General features: G+C 53.2%; 1 protein-coding gene across 1 annotated transcript; it reads right to left on the bottom strand.

Annotated features, from left to right (window-relative positions):
- Positions 1-409: 409 nt before the first annotated feature.
- Positions 410-6800, bottom strand: SERPINE1 (serpin family E member 1). The gene is made up of 9 exons (XM_081255393.1): positions 6635-6800; positions 5709-5980; positions 4850-5083; positions 4116-4310; positions 3303-3501; positions 1749-1849; positions 1549-1635; positions 929-1012; positions 410-598 (listed from the first exon to the last, which is right to left on the bottom strand). The coding sequence occupies exons 2-9, from the start codon at positions 5977-5979 to the stop codon at positions 561-563; spliced, it is 1209 nt and encodes a 402-aa protein (XP_081111519.1). The 5' UTR covers position 5980; positions 6635-6800; the 3' UTR covers positions 410-560.
- Positions 6801-20895: the final 14095 nt, after the last annotated feature.

The following is a 20895-nucleotide window of genomic DNA, read 5'->3' as shown; positions in this document are numbered from 1 at the left end:
CTCGTGCCTCTGAGCTGGGGGAGGACGGACCTTGACATGAAAGAGTGTTTCTCCCATCGACCTTCTTTGGCCTGCAGCCAGCTTTCTCAGCAGTGGCAGACAGTGCAAGAGTGACGGCAACGTGACCGGAACACAAATTATTTCTAGCAAACACACAAAAGCTCCTTCCCGTGAGCCTTGCGGTGCCATCCTGCCAGGGCCTCAGTGGGATCCGGGTCCGAAAACCTGAACGGGCAGAGCGATGGGCAGAAGCAGCTGCGCAAATGATCCTGGGAGTTCTGCAGTCTTGTTGGGAGACCTTCGGGGCGTTGTGCTTCCGAGATCTCTCCCAGGGTCTCCACTGGGGAGATTAACTCAAAGGTCCTCTTTCCCCTTCCTGGGAGAGCTGGAGGTCTAAGAGGCAGATTCGAAAGATTTACCATTTATAAAAAAAAAAAAAAAAAGATAAATATCTTCTCTTTCTCCAGAAAAATGAATTAAAATAACAGTTCTTTGCTCCGGACTTTCTTCTTCTTGGACATCTCCAGTTCTGTCCCAGATGAGGGCTGCGTTTCCCATGGTCAGGGTTCCATCACTTGGCCCATGAAAAGGACAGTTCCTGAGGACGGAAGAATCATGGGAGATGAGAAGTGGGGGGAAGGGGAACAGCACAGCTCACCCAGCTGGGTGTTTACGGATGAACTGAGATACGGGGAGATGAGTGAGTGTCTGGAGGCACAGCTGCTCTAGTGACTAAGCTGGGACTGGGGGACAGACTGAGCACCCCGTCCGGAGAGAGCACTGCCTCCGAGGAGGGGAAGGGGAACAGAGCTATGATTCCTTGCCTGGAGTCCTCTTGGGGGGAGTGGGGGCGTCTACACCTGCCCGGACTAGTGCCCGAGTCCAGGAGAGCAGGGGGGGTGGGAGGTCTCCTGGGCCTCCGGCTCACCTGTGGGGTTGTGTCGCACCACGAAGAGGAAGGGTCTGTCCATGATGATCTCCTCGGGGGCCATTCGGGCTGAGACTGTAAGGGCTGGAAGAGAAGGGACCATGTCTTAAAGCAGAGGGACGTGGGCACGGGAGCCTGGACTGGTCACAGGTGATCCAGTGACAGCGGCACTGGGATGGGGCGGTTTTAGGAGGCTCAGTTGTTTCCTGGATGTGAAGCCTAAAAGTGTTGGGATGTCCTCTGAGGCCTGGTTTCCTCCAGGAATCGGGTAGAGATCTCTCAGGTAGTCACTCGCAGGCACGTTTCTCTAAACCCTTTTAGGGCATATTGGAAGCAAGTGCCTTTAAGTTGACTGACCACTCTGAGAGCAAGCCAGGACCTCACAGTCAGAGGACCTCAGAGCCAGTGGGGAGGGAACGGGGTGCTGGGGAAATCAGGCCTGTATTCTAGTGGGATCGGGGTGATGCTCTCCACGCAGGAAGCGAAGCTCTACCAGGAGAGACCTGGTTGACATGGGCAGTGGGGTCTTCCCGGTTCACCCAGGGTCTGGGTGCCAGACTGCAGCCCCTCCTGGAAGCCTGGGGCTGAGACTTGCCAGGCCTCACCTGAGCCTGACTCACCTGTGGAGGAGGACGCCACCGTGCCGCTCTCATTCACCTCAATCTTCACTTTCTGCAGCGCCTGCGACACGTACAGAAGCTCTTGATCTGAAACAGAGGTGGATACCAAAACACATCAGCTTTGGTTCTCAGAAGCTCCTTAGTCCTCTTAGCGACCCCACTGTCCACCAGGGGAAGAAAGTGAAAGGAAAACCTCTTACCTGAAAGTCTTGAGAAGTCCGCCCGGGTTGGCCTAAACATGTCAGTCATTCCCAAGTTCTCCAGGGGCCTCCTGAGGTCAACTTCACTCTCCAGGGAGAACCTGCAGACAGGAGCAGGACACAGCTCAAGCTCAGGCCACCTCTAACCCTACCAGGTATCCCCATCCCCACAGACCAACAGGATGGGGACTGATGTGAAAGTAGAAGTGGGGGGCTTCCCTGGTGGCGCAGTGGTTAAGAATCTGCCTGCCAATGCAGGGGACACGGGTTCGAGCCCTGGTCTGGGAAGATCCCACATGCCACGCGGCAACTAAGCCCATGTGCCACAACTACTGAACCTGCGCTCTAGAGCCAGCGAGCCACAACTACTGAGCCTGCGCGCCTAGAGCCCGTGCTCCGCAGCAAGAGAAGCCACCGCAATGAGAAGCCCATGCACCGCAACGAAGAGTAGCCCCTGCTCGCCGCGACTAGAGAAAGCTCGCACGCAGCAACGAAGACCCAACGCAGCCAAAATAAATAAATAAATTTATTTATTTATTAAAAAAAAAAAAGAAAGTAGAAATGGGAAGCTTGTTTTTTCAAATCCATTTGCAAGGTCTCCTCCTTGCTGGGGGACTCTAGTACTAATGAACATTTTCCTGCAATCTCCCCACCCCCTTGAACCTATGACTAATTACTTTCCTCAAATAAGGCAGTAGTTTCAGCACAATTACATTCAGTCTGACTGGGGAGGGAGGGGGAAGGGCAAATTCTTCTGCAAGGATATTTGAACAAAAACCCGGTCTGTAGATTGTGTTCGAGAGCTGAGCCTGAGGAGGACTCCAGCAGCGAGGCTTTGGGGCTCTCGCTCTGCTTCCCATCAGGGCACAACTAATTACCTCTATTTTTTTTTTTTTTTTAAGAGAGAGAGAGTGCGTGCTAACCAATTAAATTATCCTCTTTCCCTAAGCCTGGCATTATGGTATCTGGAAATTTGGGGTAAGCATGGTGGGAAGCTTCCCCAAAATTCTGGAATTATCCAGTCTCAGCCTCCGGCACCCTCTTTGCTTCTGCAGAAGGGTTTTTAAAACTCTGCTTTGTCGGAAGCCAGCTAGAAGCTGTAGTTCTGCCTGTTTCATCTGTGGAAGTGATTCTTTTTGTCTCCATTGTTTGGATGCTAACTTGAAGAGATGGGGGTAGGAGTGAGGGGCATTCCTAAAAGAGTGTAGATCAATGTATTACCCTCCACCCCAACCCTGCATCATTTATCTCTCTGGCTCTTCCTTTAGCCAGCTTTTGCTGGGTATTCAGAGGGTGGTAAATGTGGGGCATGGCCTAGAAAACTCCCCTGCTGCCCTCCAGCAGAAGAGGGATGATGAGAGGAATCTTAATCAAACCCAGGCCGGAGTGTTTCCCATCAGCCACCCACACATGTCCCTGTCCCTACCCTGCAAGTGTCACGTTTGGGAAACTCCACATGGGGGTGGCACTTTCAGGGAGCCAGGGGAGAGGGGAGGGGGTAGGCAGAGGGGACTAGAGCATTGGCAAGTGTGGCAAGAGCAAAGGGTGGCTTACTTGGGCAGAACCAGGAGGCGGGTCAGTCTGGTCATATTCCCTCTCCACTGGCTGATGAGCTGGGCATCCAGAATGCTGGTGAGGGCAGAGAGAGGCACCTCTTTTTCATAGGGGGCAGCAATGAACATGCTGAGAGTGTTCCCATGGTAGGGCAATTCCAGGATGTCGTAGTAATGGCCATCGGGAGTGGTGAACTCAGCTGTGAAGACACCAAGATGGCGCATTGGCAATGGCTCCAGCTCTTGTTGATTCTAACCCAGCACTGGCTTTTCAACTAGTCCTCCTGTCCCCGCCACTCTTTCTGGAAGCCAGCTCTCCATCCTAGCTTTTGAGGCTCCCTCACCCCACCACTCCCCTGTTCAATGTCTTTATTCCCATTTCCCTTCTCTTCTGCTAAATCACAGTGTCTTCTGGGTTCTCTGTCTCTTGTTGGCCTTCTTTACCTTCACAGCCTTCTCCCCAGGACCCAGCTATTAATTCATTCCAATCCCCATCTCCTTAACCTCAACTTTTACATCACTCTTCCCTAGAAGGATTTGTGAACCCCAGGTTATCACACTAGAACCACATGAAGATGAGAGATGGGGTCAAAGTGGTCAAATATGGGCCTGAGGGAATTTCTGGATTTCAGCTTCATCTTGCACAAGGTAAAAGCTACTTTCTGCTGCTCTGATAATCCCAGTGTCTCCTACCTGGGGAGTCTTTGTCACAGCTGGGGTGTATTCTAGGGTTTCTCCTCCCTTAGAGGGGATGCCCCCCAGGGATGAGGTGCACTCACTGTGGGACTTGGGGAAGGGAGGGTCTTGCACTTACTGTAGTTGAACTTGTTGGTCTGAGCCATCATGGGCACAGAGACAGTGCTGCCATCGGACTTGTGGAAGAGACGGTGGTGGGTGCTCGACTCTAGAAAAGGCATCTTCCACTGGCCGTTGAAGTAGAGGGCGTTTACCAGCACCAGGCGTGTCAGCTGGTCCACAGCCCCTTCGCCAAGTAAGTCACTGATCATGCCTGTGGGAAATCGAAGTGATCAGGAGGCTAGATATTTTTAAATCCTTTTAGATGGTCCTCTTTAGTGCCCAGTCCTCAAATGGATGTGTGTCAGAAGGGATTCCATCAGAAGACAGACTGGGTAAGGTTTAGTGAAACTATCTAGCTGCTTTCAACCCCTTTCATCTTCCTAAGCGTCTCAGAAAGCCTTCCAGCTCACCACACTTTCGTGGTCTTGGGATCCTGTCCAGGATCAGACCTGGAAACATAAGTCTCCCCTTACTTTGCTCCCTAAGCCGCAGTCTTGACGGGTTGTGTGTGCCCCTTGTCATGGTTATTACTGTTCTTAGAACACCTTGCAATACTTCTTAGGGATGACTTTAGAGTTGGTTCACAGGGAAAGCCTAATTATGGAAAAACATGATGCTTTGATTCTTAAAGCACTTGACCTTCTGTCTACAGAGCAGAAGATGCTGGAAAGGAGAGGTTAGGACACTTGGGGTTTGAATCCCCTTTCTCTGCAGGCCCTTGGGACTGGCCTCCTTTCCCTGCCTGCTCACCTTTTGTGTGTCTTTTCACCCAGTCGTTGACGATGAACCTGGCTCTCTCTATCTTTGAGAAGTCCACCTGCTTGACTGTCGTCCGGAACAGCCTGAAGAAGTGGGGCATGAAACCCTGGACCAGCTTCAGATCCCGCTGCACAAAGATGGCATCAGCTGTGCTGATCTCATCCTTATTCCATGGCCCCATGAGCTCCTTGTACAGTTGATGGAGGGCAGGGGCCATGCCCTTCTCTGGGACAAAGCAGGGAGGAAAGGACACATTAAGCTCATCTTAAACCCAGAGCTCCCAGTGGGGCTAACCTCCCCTAACCCTGCCCACGTGCACGGGACCCTTCTGCTCCCCCTGAGGTCTCTGGATGAAGATTTCATTCCAAACCTTAATCTTTCCTCAAAAATCTTAGGTCCTAACCCTTTCTTTAGCTTGGAATATTTTTCTCTGTTTTTAAGTTATAAACTCTATTTTTTTCTTTTAATAATAACAATAGCTATCAGGCATTTCACATGCATCATTCTAGTTGACCCTTACAACAGCCTCACGTGGTAGATACTTTTATTGTCCCCATTTTGCAGATGAGGACACTGAGGTTCAGAGGGGTTAAGGTCACACAGTATATGAGTGGTGAGGCAGGGCTGTTTTATACCAGATCCACTGGCCTGTCCACCTTGTGACTGCCCAAGAGCCAAGTGACACAGGGTGTGGTGAGAAGAAGATGCAGTGGTCCATCCCTGTGGCATGGGAGGACAGGAGTTGGCTCAGCTAAGCTGGGGTCAGCCCTTCCTCTGCTTCTGGTCAGTTACACCCCTGTCCTGGGAAGACCATGTGAATGCCCGCCTCCCACTCTGCCCCATCTCTCACCATCAATCTTGAATTGCATTGCCTCTTGGATCTGCCGCTGGGTTTCTCCTCCTGTGGTCAGCTGTAACATGGCCATGACTGAGGCTACCCCATAGGGTGAGAAAACCACGTTGAGGTCCTTGGAGGCCTGCACCACCTGCTGAAACACTTTCACTCCAAAATCTGCAGCGAGGTGGGCTGCTGGAGACTGGTAATGGTAGGAGGCAGACCCTTCACCAAAGATGAGGGCCAGGCCCAGCGCGAGGCAGGCAAAGACAGGAGACATCTGCATCCTAGAGCCAGTGGAAAAGGATCAGATGAGGGAATAGTTCTGGAAGGATGGTGAGTGGGGAGGGGTGATGGGACCCCAGCCATGGCCAAGTCCCCCATGTTTGCCGCTGGCAGATGATACGTGAACAGGAGGGCAAGACAGAAACCATGATGAGTTCAGATCCTGAGTCTTTTCCCCTCTGTCTCAGCCCCAGGGAGTCTTAAGTGCGTTTTCACCTGTGGGAATCTTGGAACCCGCTGGCACCACCCTCCAAGAGATCTCCTTTCCCTTCCAGGAGGCTGAAAGGCGAAATTATAATAACATCTGCGATTTACACGATGCTTTTTAATTCTCTTGTGATGCTTTCACAATCATTGCTTCATTCAAGTTAGCAGGCATCAAAATCCCCTTTCCTGCGCTGGGAAAGGGGAATGTCTCAATGGAGAGGGTCCAAGAGAGGTGAGACCCTTGCTTCTGGGTGGGGGTATTGTTGGAGGGTCCTGCCCATCTTCCCAACTCTCCTGTGATCACTGATATGACGGGGTCAACTCAGGGCTGCAGGTCTCGGGGAAAGAAAGAGGAACACTGGAGATCATAGACGGAGGAGATTCTGCAGAGGGGTGCTCCCTGCCTTAGCCCGAGGTCCGGAGATGGAGAGAGTTTGCTTTTCTCTTACCTGAAATTCTCAAGGTGCCTTGTGACTGGAAGTTTGTTCCTGCTGCTGCTGGGGCTTCGGGTGTTGATGGTGGTGGCTATTCCTCTGCTGGGGAGGGGGTGTGGCTCTTTGGACAGTGCTCTTGGTGCTTCAGCCAGATGCAGCTGTGCTCTTCTGGAGGCTGCTGCTTCCCTTTATACCAGATGTGAGCCGGAAGTAGATTAACTCATGGCCCGGCCCCGCCCACTTTCTGGCTCTGGAAGTCTGTCTGAACAGTGGCCGGGCCCCCTCAGCACCTCCCTCTGTGGGACTTGCTGAGGCATCTGTGTGTGTGTGTGTGCTGCCCTGTGTGTGTACATGTGAGAGAGAGGGCTTGGAACAATTCAGCAAACCCTGGTTGCCTTGACCCCAGGGCCTCCCTTGATTTTGCTGCCCTCTGCCTCGGGATGTTATGCCAGCTTGACCCCTGGCACCCAGTGCTTACTTTCCCCAGTGCTCAGTGTAGGGAAATGACTTACACTTCCTCCTTTTCCTTTGGAGAAACAGATCACTGCAAAGTTATCAGAGAAGCTAAAGATCCTGCAAACTTTTGTCCACCAGCTCCATGCACTGGCCAAACTGGGAAGAACACCCCTCCCTCTTCCTGACCACATCCCAGCAGCCAGAGGGCACGGAGCGTGCCATGTGATTGTCTGGGTTTTGACTGTCTAGGACATGAGCCTGGTGGAGAACTCCCTCCTCTCTTTCCGTCTTCCCTGCCAAGCGCCTGCCAGCCCGTCCATCGGGTGATGTGTGGCTGACTCCCCCACGTGTCCAGACTCTGGTGGTGTCCCCAGGGCTCTCTTTGTGTCAACAGTCCTGTCTGGCTGGGGTTTGAGGTGTGCTGGGCGGGGTGGTGGGAAACCGGGGTAAAGGGGTAAAGCCTTGGCTGGAAATTAGGAGCCCAGTGTGTAGGTTTCATTTTTCTGAGCTGCCTGCTGTGACTGGGGAGGATTACATCTTATCCTTTTCCTCCAGATGCAGACATTTGGAGGGCTGGAGTGGCGGCAGTAGGGGTGGAAGTAAGGCCGTCAATTCATGGCGGGTTTACGGGGTGTGCTTCTAGGGCACTGGCATTAGGGGTGGCAAAGTGACCAAAGAATTCTGTAGATGGTGGACTTTGGCTAGAGGCTAGTTTGTAGGACTGGGCTGGTGCATTTAGGGGTCTGGTGGCACCCTTGGCTGTGTAGCCTGATGTTGTGGACAGGGTAGTGCCAGAGGGGTCCTGGGGGGGATGGTGCCCTTGACTTGGGTGGGGGAGTCCACACACTGTCATGTTTTGTGTAGGTGGTGGGGTTCAACTGGGAGTATCCATGGAGACAGCCGGTAGCAGAATCACAGGAAGTTTAAGTGGGTGGATGTGTCAGGATGTTTGTTTTGGATTTTTTAAGTAAACAGATACCAAGGGCAACTGCAGCTGGAGGACTTTCCCATTTTCACTCTGCCTCCACCTTTGTTTTCCCTGTTGCCCCTGGGAACCAGGTGGGGATGTGGGGTGGCACGGAGAGAAGGGGAAGCCTCCAAGCCATCTCCTAACCCCAGAAAGGCCCCAATGCCTTACCCTTCACCCTTGGGGGCCACAGGGGGACAGGGACCTGGGAGTCTGTGTTGAGAGTGCCAAGCCCCAAGTTGGAAGAGCAGTGGGTCAGGAGGTGGCTGGACCTGCCCTCCAGGTGCCCCGCTGTCCGGCCTCTCCAGCCACTTCAGCTGAGCCTCATCCCTTCCTCCGTGGGCTATTCCAGAAGCTGTTGTCTCTCTCCTCACCCAGCCTCAGCTATAAAAGCCCTGTTGTTTTCTGGGACCGCCTGGGTCCTGCCAGGGCAGTGACCACTTCTGTCCCCACCCCTGGACCTGAATGATCCTGATGCCATTCCAGAAAAAGCCCTCTGTTCCTGGGCACAGGAGCACCTGGGAGCAGCTCTATGTCCTGTTGGGGAGAGAAGGGGTATGCTTTACCTTGGAAACAGAAAGGGCTGACTTACTAAGGGGTCTTTTCCCAAACTGGAGGAGACTTGTAGGTATCTGGTGGGTGTGGATTAGAAACTGAGGCAAAGCCTAGTGTAACTGTACCATGCTGGGTTTTCTGACCCTCCCTTTGATTTTCTGATCACTTAGGGCCGCCAGATGATCTAAACCCAGACTTGATCATGGTCCCTGCCTCTCCTCTCCGTGAAATGGCCTTGCCTCCCCCTGGTCTGCCCTCAGGAGATCTTCTCCACACCAGGGTGCAGTCCGATCGCCCGCTGCCCCAAAGCAGACCTCCCTGCAACATCCTTCTCAGAATCCAACCTGACTCAAGGAGCTGTCACTTTCCCTGAACACCAAACTAACAGTCTTGACCCCGTCACCTCTTTCAAGTGTTGGCTCTTTTTTTAAGGGGTCAAAAGTCCCTACTGTTGAAATAACTGGATCTCTGACTCCCGGAGGGTCTGAGATAAGAGGGTGAGTTACAGGGCTGTGGATTTCTGGGGGAAGTTCCGGTTCTAGCCAACTGGGAAAGATGTTTTCATCTTCCCTGAGCAGGTGTTTCGTGACGAGATCAGACTCACACTTTCCGTGACTGTCCCCCATCCCTGTCCCCATCCCACCCACCCCAGTAGCCCTGGTTCCACTGGGGCCTCAGCTATGCTGGTCTTCCCTCCAACGCTTTACCTCCTGCCCTCCAGTTGCCCTCTTGCTCTCTGCTCTTCCTCTTTGCTTCCCCTTCGCTCTCCAAGCCCCAGGTACCCACCCTCTTTTTCTCTTTCCTTTTCTCCCTCCGAGACTCCTCTTCTTATCTCTTCTACTCATCCCTCCATCCACTGGGAATCTCCATCCCCTCCCGCCCGTGTCCTCTAGTCCCAGCCATGTGAGCTCTCTCCCAGTTTTCCCCCTCTCTCTCTTCTGCTCTCCGTGACTCAATCCCTCTTTCCCTCTCCTCTCCTTGTGCAGATTCCCTTTTACAGTCAAATGCTCGGCTCCAGGCCTTCCTGTGGGGAGGAGAGGCTGCCTCCTATCAGTTACACAGGCTCCCTGGAATGCTAAGAGCCGGCCTCCTGATTCTTGGTAATTCCACTGGGAGAGCCGGAGGTGGCAGAAGGCCGGGGTCCTACTAACTCACAGCGCTATTTCTGGCCTGGTGGCTTTCCAAAGAATACAACGCCCAAAATAGCCTGTGTCTGGGCTGGGCTCTCGGCCCCATCTTGTAGGAGTGAGCCGAGGCCTGGGCTCTGTGCCAGCTTCTTCTCATTGAAGATCACAGCCCTGGGACAGCCCGACAGACATGGGCCACCTCGGCCTGTCCAAAGTCCCTCCTCACCCTGCCGCCGAGGCTGACTTCCCCCTAATCTGCCACCATAAGCCCCTCTCCTTTATGCCTTCTCCAGCCGCCACCTCCAGCCATCTCGCCTTAAATTCCCGTAACAGTAAAACCTGCATCCCCCAACGTGGGATGCTTTTTTCTCCAATCATGTCATAGAGTTTCAGAGCAGGAGGGCTCTAAGAACCATCTGGTCCGGTCCTTTGAATTTTCAGGTAAGAGACCTGAGGCCCAGAAAGGCCATGGGATGTGCTTGAAAACACACAGAGACATACCCTAAATGGGAGAACAGCGCCCATTGAGCCGGCCTGGTCAGGGCTCTGACACTTAGCTACTTATGTGTCTTTGGGCAAAACCAAACTTTGTGGGTCTCAGTTTTTGTATGTGAGGTAGGTATGTAGATGGACACTCATTCCCACCCTTCAGGGTTTTTGTGAGGATTAAATGAAATATTGTAAGCGTCCGGCATATTCCAGGCTCTCACTAAGTGGCAGCCATTCTCGGTTGGGGCAGAACCAGGACAGGAACCCAGACAACTTGAGCTGTTAATTTTGACATAAGGCAAGCGCCTTGTTATATCTTTTGATGTCTCTCGGTGATTAGCAGAGTGGATGAAATGCCTTGGGAAGCGGACTGGCTGGTCACCCAAGAGAATGGTTGCCAGCCCCTCTGTCCATTTCAAGCCAGATCCTCTTGATTTCACTCTGATCCTGACATGCTCCCGCTGGCCGACTTCGCAGACTTTAGATCCTGGGAAGATTTTCCTCTCTGAGGTGTGGGGTCACATGTGGACGCCACTGACATTTGACACGTGTCTTGAACCCTCCAGCATACCAGGAAGGACGGAGGCTTGTTTTATCAGCAGGTGAAAGTGGAGTAGAGTGTGACCTACTCTTCTGGTCTTGGCCCTTTTGTCCCCTTCTCTGCCACCCACATCCCCTACGTCTTGTTGATTCCCCTATAACACCCTCTAACAGTTGAACCTCTTTTACAAACATCCCCTTCTCTTACAGTCATTTCTGTGCTTATCCTTCACTTTACTGTGTCCATCGCCATGTCTTATTTATCCTTATTTCTCGGAGGGGCGTTGGGGGCCAGTATTCCCTTGGGGGTGGCCTCTCATAATGTCAGTGTTCAGTGAGCACCAGAGACCCCTCACAGCCCCCAGGCAAGAAAGAGCCTGTTCTCTTGGGAGAAGGAGGCAGAGGGAGAGAAAGGGGCCCAGTGTGGCCACAGGGGGAAGTATGGGGCAGATGGCATGTGTGACTTCTGGGGTTGGTGTGACCGCAGAGCCTGCCGGTGGCAGCCAGAATGAAGTAGCGCAGGCCTGGGAGCCTCCCACTCCCACCGGGTCTACCCCAGTCAGATCCTAACCCTGCCTCCACTTCTCTCTCCACGTACATAGATTGTCTAACTCTGATTCACTGCTTTCCTGTTTACCAGAACTTGTTCCTCATTCCCAGCGTTCCTGCATCTCCCTTTATCACTTTCTCTGGACACATCTTCTTTCATTTTACCCTGGCTGTTGCGTGAATCTTCCCCCAAATGGCCAAATGGTTATTGACAATCAACGCCCGATGGTGTGATTCAGAGAAGCATAAGCTTCTCCCTTCTCCGAAGGCACAGACACATGTCCTGGGACAGAAGATTAACATCATGCAATGATTAGATTGAAACCATCTGTCAAACTCTGTATACAAAGTTGTAAGACTCGGGCGATCAGGGTGTAGGCCCAAATGTGGAGGGAAGTCTTCCCGGAGGAAGAGATACTGATGCAGGGTTGCAAGGGAGAAGCAGAGGGCAGCATGGATGGGGCGGGGGAGCTGGGGGACAGGTCACAGATCCCAGGACAGGGAGGGGAGAAAGTGCTTCCATCCTCTCTCCACCTGTCTCCATCTCTGGGCAGCAATCCTTTCTGCCTGAGGCAGCCCAGCTCCGTCTTGCTCTCTTCATGGGCTTTCGTGTTCTAGGTCTGCTCTTACTGCAGGTTCTTGAAGTAGAGGCTCCTGCTCTAGTCTACATCCTGGCTCTGGATGCAACCAGTTTACTGAGCTGGGCAAACGCCCAGATAAACATCCACGGGTTCGAACTCGCAGATACGGAGGGCTGACAAGAAGGGAAGGGGAACCTCCTGATGGCGGTGGTGACCCTGGGTCAGTGGGGAGCTTGTGGGTGGCAGAGGTCCCAGGAACGAAGCAGCCTGGTGATGCAGCACAGATGGAATTTGCCAGTGGGGAGCCAGGGCGGGACATCCCGAGTCACTGACTATTCCTTCTCTCTTACTTCCTCGCAATATGGAAGCAGGCCTTCTCTGCATGTCTGTTTATCTGAGTCACCCCGGGCTGCCTCAGCTGGCTTGGTGAGCAGGAAGGCAGTTGGTGCCTGTCTTGCTGGCTTGCTTGGATCCTTGGGGGGCCCAGAACTCTTCCTATGCCCCTCCACGTCATGTGGCGGCTGAAAGGGCCTGGGAGAGGAGTGCAGTGTGTGAAGGAAAGGGAACAGGAGGACCTCAGCTTGATCAGGGGAGTCACAGGACGGCTGCCTTCCCCTCATCCTCCAGCTCAGTTGTTCATAAAGGAGCTTCTCTGAATCTCTTCTGGGATGAGTTTGATGTGACATTCAGAGATGCCTTCAGAGACTGCACCGCAGTCGCTGTCCTAAGCAGCACCCTCTACCCCCTGCAGGCTGGAGGCCACATAGAAACACTTTCCCGACTCCGGCCACACCCACCTCCTGATTCCTGGCTTCCTGGGCCCACTCCCTTCTCCAGAGCACTCAGCTCTTCCTTGCAACTGCTCCTGTCCCTTACGTCATCCTCGGAGACCTGCTTTTTCTCTCCAGGATTCCCATGGCTGCCTCTTCCTGACCTCAGAGACCCCACCCTGATTAGGAAAGGCATCCCAAGGAGACCCACCACCAGAAGGTTCCCTTTCCCTTCTTGTCAGCCCTCCGTATCTGCGGGTTCGAACCCGTGGATGCAACCAATCTATCATATCCTCAGTCGGTTGAATCCCCTGATGCAGGACTTGTGGATACAGAACCTGCGAATACGGAGGACAGAGTATACTATACCATTTTATATAAGGGTCTAAAGTATTTGTGGATTTTGGTACCTGCGGGGGTTCTGGAACCAATCTGCAGATACCGAGGGAAGACTGTATTCAATCAGACCTGCTTACTGAGCCACATGTGTTTGCTCTCAACATGTCAGGATTCTCCGGTGGTCATCACTGTGACCAGACATTCTGGCTCCACTTATCCACATGGTCATGAGCAAATCATTTTCCCTTCCTAACGCTTCAGTCTCTATAGACAGACACCATGGGCATGAACAAGATGTCTTCTGTAGAAGGAGGCAGATGTGGCCTGAGGATTAGCAGGAGACTCTGGGTAACTTTTTTAATCCCCACAGCCTTACTTTTCTCTTCTGCAAAATGGGGAGAATGATGCCACTTCCATAACTATCTTGTTAGGGTTTCAAAAGATGGCTTGAATGAAATGACCAAGTATATCTATCTATCCATAGGAAGAAAGCAACCAGTAGCCTTCAGCTGACTTTAAAAAATGTGTGTGTGTCTGTGTGTGTGTGTGTCCTCTCTTGAGCCCATTGGTTTCCTGAGTGTAGAGGGTAGAGACCGAGTCTCCTGTGATAGAAGGGATTAGCTAATCAGGTCCTCAGGTAAGGAACCCCAGAAATTCAGCAGGTGGGGCTGGGGCACTGGGGCAAGGAAGGCCCATGTCTGGCACTGGACCAGGCTTCCCGCAGATGCTTGAAAAAGACATCATTACCAAGTTAAGAAATTCAATCTAAAGCAGATGCTCAGAGCTGGCAATGCCTGCTGTCCCTCCTATTCCCAGGACCCAGAATTATAACATGGCTTTGTCCTGAGTCCCTTGCCTGGTGGTGCCTTGCTGTGCCCCCCACTCCCATCAGTGTCAGGAACTAACAGGGCTGTGTGATTAAAGGCTGATTCAGGCAAATGCATAACTGTCATTCACATCGCAGCTCTGCCTGGGGAGACGGGTGGAGGAAGGGCTGGGCTGCTGGAGTGAAGGGAGCTGAGGTGGCAGGCGTGAGGTAGCCCAGACCTGACAAAGGTCTGGGGCCCCTTCTGCTTCATGGCTGGAAGAGCAGGTTGACCTGGGCTGCATTTAACACCCAGGAATCAGACCTGGGCTCTTTCCTGGAACTGGCCTGTGGGCTAGGGTCCAGGTCAGGAGAGGGGAAGCATGAGCCACCCCGTCTCCCCACCTTCCACAACCCCACAGGAAGTGCCATGGGCAGGCGAGTTGGCACAAGTTGGGCAGTACTGCCTGCCACCCCGCCGCGCCCATCCCTAACCCCTGTCCTGAGACCACACTGGAGATTAGCCTCAATCTTGGCCTGACCGTCTGGGCTCCCTGCCTGCCTGAGTGCCAGGCGGGCCTTGTACCCAATCCAGGGAGGAACTAATTTGGGAGCGGGAAGTCCAAGGTCTGTCCCCATCCGTGTAGAACCTCCCCATGTGTCCACCCCAGGCTTGCTCTCTGGGCCTCACTGCCCACTGCAGGGGGGAGGGGTTGCCTGCTCATGGTGGACATATCACCCACTGTGGACACACCGCCCATGGTAGACACACCGCCCATGGTGGACATGCCGCCCACAGTGGACATGCCACCCACAGTGGACACACCACCCACTGTGGACATGCCACCCACAGTGGACACACCGCCCACGGTGGACACACAGCCCATGGTGGACACACCACCCACGGTGGACATGCCACCCACAGTGGACACGCCACCCACGGTGGACACACCACCCATGGTGGACACGCCACCCATAGTGGACATGCCACCCACTGTTGACACACTGCCCATGGAGGACCACTGCAGGCCCTGCAGAAGAGGCCTGAGGCTCCAATGAAGGAGGAATGATCAGCTTCCCACTTCCTGCCTCCACCCTTTGCTGTCCTCAGCCCTTGTCCTCTCCATGAATGGCCGAGGTCCTGGCCGATGGCCAGCACTGTCTGGACAGGAGGAAACCAGGATGTGAGGAACGGCTGCGGTGGGAGGAACGCAGAACGCTGAGTCTTCAAGAGCAGAAATTCCACCGGAAAGAAAACAATGCACAAGGGAGAGAGTCACCTTCCAGGGAACAAGGGGGAAAGGAAAGGGACTGGGCCTTCCTGCTCCAATCAGGTAAACAACCCTGGGGATGCCCCAGCGTGAACTGGCTTCCAGGTATGGGCGCTGGAGTGGAAGGCTGGACGTCTGAGTCCCGCTTTGTAGTGACTGGGAGAAATGGTCCCTGCCCCCTTTGCTGGCCTTCTTAGGCAGATGAGCTCCTAGGGGGGAAAACAGGGTCCCCTGCCAAGGTCAGGCGGATCCCAGGAGAACCAAAGGAGCATCTGGTAAAGAAGCCCATCTATGCTGGGACCATCACAGCCCCCGAATGGCCAGTTGGCTGCTGGAAATAAAGTAAGACAATTCTAGGTTCTAGGGCAGGATTTGCAGAAGCTGGAACCTGCAGAAACTTCATTAGAGATGAATGAGGTCATGGCCGGAACAGGGTGGAGGCCTGCCCGGGGTCCCCCACTGTGTGCAATACCAGAGGGGAAAGTTCCGTCCTCTTTCAGGACCTTTAGAAGAGCAAGAATGTGGCAAATCCCAGAGCTAGAGAAGAAGCCTACATCCGAAAGGGACAGGGAGAAGCAATCCCCATTCAGGGCTGCAGGGCCCCTAGCCTCCCAGACTCCCATGCTGGTAAGCCTGGAGGAAGGCTGGATTCTGAGCCTCTGAAAACTCGTGCCAGGCAGCCTGGATTTGTGACTGCCCCTGTTAGTGTGTTGAGGCAGCTTTTGATCTGCAAATCCATTCTTTTCTAAGGTGTTGGGGTCTGCATGCCTTTTCTTTAGGGTTTTAAGAGTTGCTCTCTTCCACAAACTACAGCAGTAATGATGGTTAAGGTATGCTGAGTGGTTGCCATCTGCCAGGCCCTCTTTGGTACTCATCACCTTAGTTCGTTCTCCTGTGGCTCAGAGTTGGGGAGTGGCGATGTCCCCATTCTACAGATGAGGAAACCGACACAGAAAGGAGTCAGATTTCTTGCTCAAGCTCACTCAGCTAATGAGAGGAGCTGGCTCCAGAGCCCTCAGCTCTTAACTCCATTCTGTTTTTCAGTGCCTCACCTGTTCACATAGCTGTCCCCTGCACAGCTGTCCCCCTTAACCTCCCTACCCAGGACAGGTCCATGCCCCTCCCTCACTGCCCCCTTCCCACCACCCTTGACTCTTTCCTTCAGAACTCTTCTGACCCTGGTCTCATCCCCTCTCCCCTCCCCGCAGCCCCCCAGATCTGCTGCCCAGCAAGGAACTGATTCCAACTCAGGTCTTAAGGATTCACTCTTTTAAACCCTCCCAAGTCACACTCACTTTGGAATTATGACATTCTGTGCCTTGATCCAGTGGTTCTCAGCCCCCCACTGCACCTGAGGCTCACCCAGGAGCATTTGTTTTAATTTTTTTTTTTTTTTTTTTTTTTTTTTGCGGTAGGCGGGCCTCTCACTGTTGTGGCCTCTCCCCTTGCAGAGCACAGGCTCCGGATGCGCAGGCTCAGCAGCCATGGCTCACGGGCCCAGCCGCTCTGCGGCATGTGGGATCTTCCCAGACCGGGGCACGAACCCGTGTCCCCTGCATCGGCAGGCGGACTCTCAACCACTGCGCCACCAGGGAAGCCCTGTTTTAATTTTTTTTAATTTTGATTGAAGTATAGTTGATTTACAATGTTGTGTTAATTTCAGGTGTACAGCAAAGTGAATCAGTTATACATATACATATATCCACTCTTTTTTTTTTTAAGCTTCTTTTCCCATATAGGTCATTACAGAGAATTGAGTAGAGTCCCCTGTGCTGTACGGCAGATTCTTATTAGTTATTTATTGTATATATAGTAGTGTGTATGTTTCAATCCCAATCTCCAAATTCATCCCCCACCCCCGCCAAGAGCTTTTGAAAAGTCCTGAGACCCAGACTCACCCCTGATGATTGGAATCTTGAACTGGAATCCTGGGATACTGGGGTTTGTTTTGTTTCTACTAGCTCTTTGGGTGCTTCTAGGATTGAGACTATGACCTTAGACCCCATGAGCCAGTGATGTGAAATGTCAGGCACTTGCTGCCCTGGGGAGGCTGTTGGAGGCAGAGCCCCCTTATCACACTTGAAGGAGTCTACCTGACAGCTGGTCAGTGTTCCCCTAGGCCTGGAGGCTGGGTCACCTGGCGACAGGGAGCTGCAGCCTCTGGCGGTGAGCTGGGGAGGAGGATGGGTGTGCTGAACTTTGACCCAGTTGCTCCGTGAGCACTTTTCCTGCCCTGTTCATGTCTGTGTGCTGGTTTTCTGCTGACCTTGTACTTCAGGCTCAACTCTGAGATGAGTGGAGAGGGAGAGAGGAGATGAGAAGCTGGTTCAGGGCTGGAGGAGCCAGAACATGCCTCGAATGCCTTGAAAGAGCCACGCTGTGAACTGCTCAGGAAGGCTCCCTGTGGGGCATGGCCTGTGAAGAATGAAGGTCACTATCATAATTGTCATCTGCTGGCATTCCTGCAGAGCTGCTTTCATTGTGTTTTCTGCCTGCTGGGCATATAAAAGTGCTGGGGCTGGAGATATGGCTCCAGCCCTGGAGGGACTCAGGGCTCTGTTCCTGAGAAAGACAGGCATTTCTAAAGATAAGCAGTTCCAAGGAAGGTTGGGCCAAGTGCCTCTTGAGTGACACATAAAATCAGGCATACAGCCATGGCCTGGGGCAGATGGGGAGAAGTCCAGGGCCCCAACCTTTGGGATAGGGCAAAGGGACATGCAGGGAGGATGAGTCAGCCTGGAGAAGCAGAGAGTTGTGTGGGTAGAAGGGCCTGGAAATGAAGGAACCCAAAGAGCAGGCTGGGAGATTTGCTCGTGTGTGTGTGTCTGTGTGTGTGTGTGTGTGTGTGTGTCTGTGTGTGTGTGTAGCCTGACAGAGCCTCCCGACTCCCCTGTCATCGTCCACCGGCCCGGACCTGCTCTCTTAGTCAGTCCCTGTGCTGGGTGCTTCTGCCCCGTGGTTCTGGGGTGCTGATGAGGCCTCTGTTATTCACAGCCTAGACCAACAACTGGCTCCCTGGGGCCCACTCCCTCTTTCCCAGGGTGCAGCCCAGCCTGCCAGCTCACCATTCTGTGAGGCTGGTCCCAGACGCAGACAGCCTCAGTCATGCCAGGGTTGGCAGGAGCTGTGGGCCTTGCAGGCAGAGACCTCGCCCTCCTGAGTCCTCAGCTCCACACTGGCCAGTTCTGTCTAAGGATCAGGCTGTCTGGGGAAGCAGAGGGGCCGTTGTCTTGTTTCCAGGGTCTAGCTCCTTCAGAGGAGACACCAGGAAATTGGGGGTCACCCCTTCTCATTCTGAGCTCCTGCTTTAGACTAGCACTAATGGAAACCACTCTGCTCTGGATGTCTCAAGGGTCTGGTCCTGAACCTAAACCACCAGAATGGGGCTCTGTGGGGGTTTCTCCTCCAGTCCTCCCTCTTTCTGGAAATGGCATGGCAAACTCCATCTTGCCCTTGTCTGCCTGTGCTGGTAGCTTACTCAGGGAAATGGGGGTGGAGGTGGGAGCCAGCAGCAGAGCCCAGATGGAAAGCCCCTGACTCGGGAACTCCCTGTTACCACTTCTGAGAATCCCAAGGGGCTGGCAGGAAAGGGGAAGAGGTCATGTTGTGTCTAACACCTGGGGCTGGTTTTCAGGCTGAATCAGGCTGTGATCAGTGCAGCAGGTGGAAGGCCCAGGGCTGTCCCTCCTGGCCTGGGGTGGAGGTTCCCTGCACTCTGACAGGGCTTTCCTGTCCAGTAGACCGTTAGTTCTGCTGCATCTGGACACGTGTGTGTTTGTGTATGTGGGGAGGGTGGGGGAGATGGGCCTCCCTGGCTTTCTCCGCAAACCCAGCTCATGGACGGGGAAGAGGAACAGGAGCAGTGGGGGTGAAAGAGGGAACCGGGAAGCCATTCATCACAGGGGCAGGATGTGAATTGGTCACATCTGTCCCCCTTCCATCTAGACCATCTGATTTCCATTTTTCCCACCCATTTTTTGCCTTTGGAATGTTCCACCTCCCCTGCTTTTCTTATGTAAGTCAGCTGTCCACAGAGCCTCCCAAGATGCCTTAGCTTCTGCCTCTTCCCCAAAGCCTTCCCGGCCTCCTCCAGGCCATCCTAAGCTGTCTGTCCTTTGAACTTGATCCCGTTTATGATCAGACCCACACAATCACACATTCAGCACTGGATTATTCGTCGACTGCATTACATGTGTTTGTTTTGTTTTCCCTACTGGATTTGTAACATCGTTTAGAGGTAGGAAATGTTTGGGGGTAAACTTTCTTCCTGTGTCCCTTAATACTGCCCCATGTGGGCGGGACCTGGGCCTGACAGCCAAGTACCTTGAAGTTAACATCGCCTTCTGAGAATTCAATTAGGAAGAAACTCAGTTTAGGAGAGGATATTAGCGCTCTGTAGAAATTACCTAGGAGACTGTCTGTCTGTGAATATCCCAAATCCAATTAAGGAGACATAGAGGAGCAGATAAGATTGTGATTGCATTTGAGCGAAGTAACTGCATTGTCTTCTGCCTGAGGGAAAATGCCAAGACGAGGGGAAAGTTCCTCTTCATCATAAAGGGGGATCCAAGGAGACCCAACTTGGTGCTGGGCCTCCAGGCTGTGCCGGATATTTGGTGTCCCGTCCCACAAATGTCAGTGGCTAGGACCAAGATGGGTGTATCTGGAGGTGCAGAGGATGCCTCAGACAACCATCCTGCCATTAAGATCAACCAATGTCCCGACTTTGTTCTGATTCCACACTAAAGCCACATTCTGAGGCCCCCAGGAGAGATGTGTCCAGGTGCCTGGGGATGTGACTCTGTTTGTAAGTTAACAAGCCAGCATTTGGGGTCTGTAAGCTATTCTCTGTGCGTCCGGTTCATGTTAATTGGACCTGAGATTTTGTCCAAGGTGTGCACATGTAGCTGAGAAGGAGGTGCTGGGCTGTGATGAAGCACCATGATAAAGCTGCCTTGTCTGGGAGACCGGCCACCTTCCACCCCAGCCGTGTCTTCCCTGGACACTTTTTTTTGAAATTAATTTATTTTGGTTTTGGCTGTGTTGTGTCTTCATTGTTGCGTGCAGGCCTTCTCTAGTTGCACCAGCGTGGGCTTCTCATTGCGGTGGCTTCTCTTGTTGCAGAGCATGGGCTCTAGGTGCGCAGGCTTCAGCAATTGTGGTGTGCAGGCTCACTAGTCGTGGCTCGTAGGCTCTAGAGTGCAGCCTCAGTAGTTGTGGCGCACAGGCTTAGTTGCTCCGAGGCATGTGGGATCTTCCCAGGCCAGGGATCGAATCTGCGTCCCCTGCGTTGGCAGGCGAATTCTTAACCACTGCACCACCAGGGAAGTTCCACCTGGACATTTTTGCACTTGCTGTTTGCATTGGTTATTTAGAGGCAAGGTCCAATAAATGCCTGCTGCATGGTGGAGTGAGTGATGGGTGCCTGGGGTGTTTTGCCTCTAAAAGGATGGAGAGAAGGCCTGTGGTCCCAAGGGCTGGGTGAGGGGAGGAGTGAATGGGTGGCCATGGACCGAACATCTCCATGTGCCAGGCACTGAGTGTGTTTGTGTTCTTCATCTTGTTTATTCATCTGGGAACCCCTGTGCTGTCTTACTGCATCTTTTTTACAGATGAGGAACAGAGGCTCAGAGAGGTGAAGGAACCTCTGCACAGGTCACCTGCTTAGGGAGTGGTGGAGCTGGGACTAAATGTGGATCTCTTCCCTGTGACTCCCTTTCTTGAAGGAGAGGGAGGAAGAATCCAAGAGGGAAGGCACATGTGCTTCTGTGTTAGGAGACGGGCCTCTGGCTGGAGAGGCGGATGGGGCACGGAGGCACTCCTGGAG

This window comes from Mesoplodon bidens, assembly GCF_964165515.1.
Source record: "Mesoplodon bidens genome assembly, chromosome: 15".
Classification (NCBI taxonomy): domain Eukaryota; kingdom Metazoa; phylum Chordata; class Mammalia; order Artiodactyla; family Ziphiidae; genus Mesoplodon; species Mesoplodon bidens.
The sequence above is the reverse complement of the archived record's forward strand: the minus strand, read 5'-3'. Positions and strand labels throughout refer to the sequence as shown.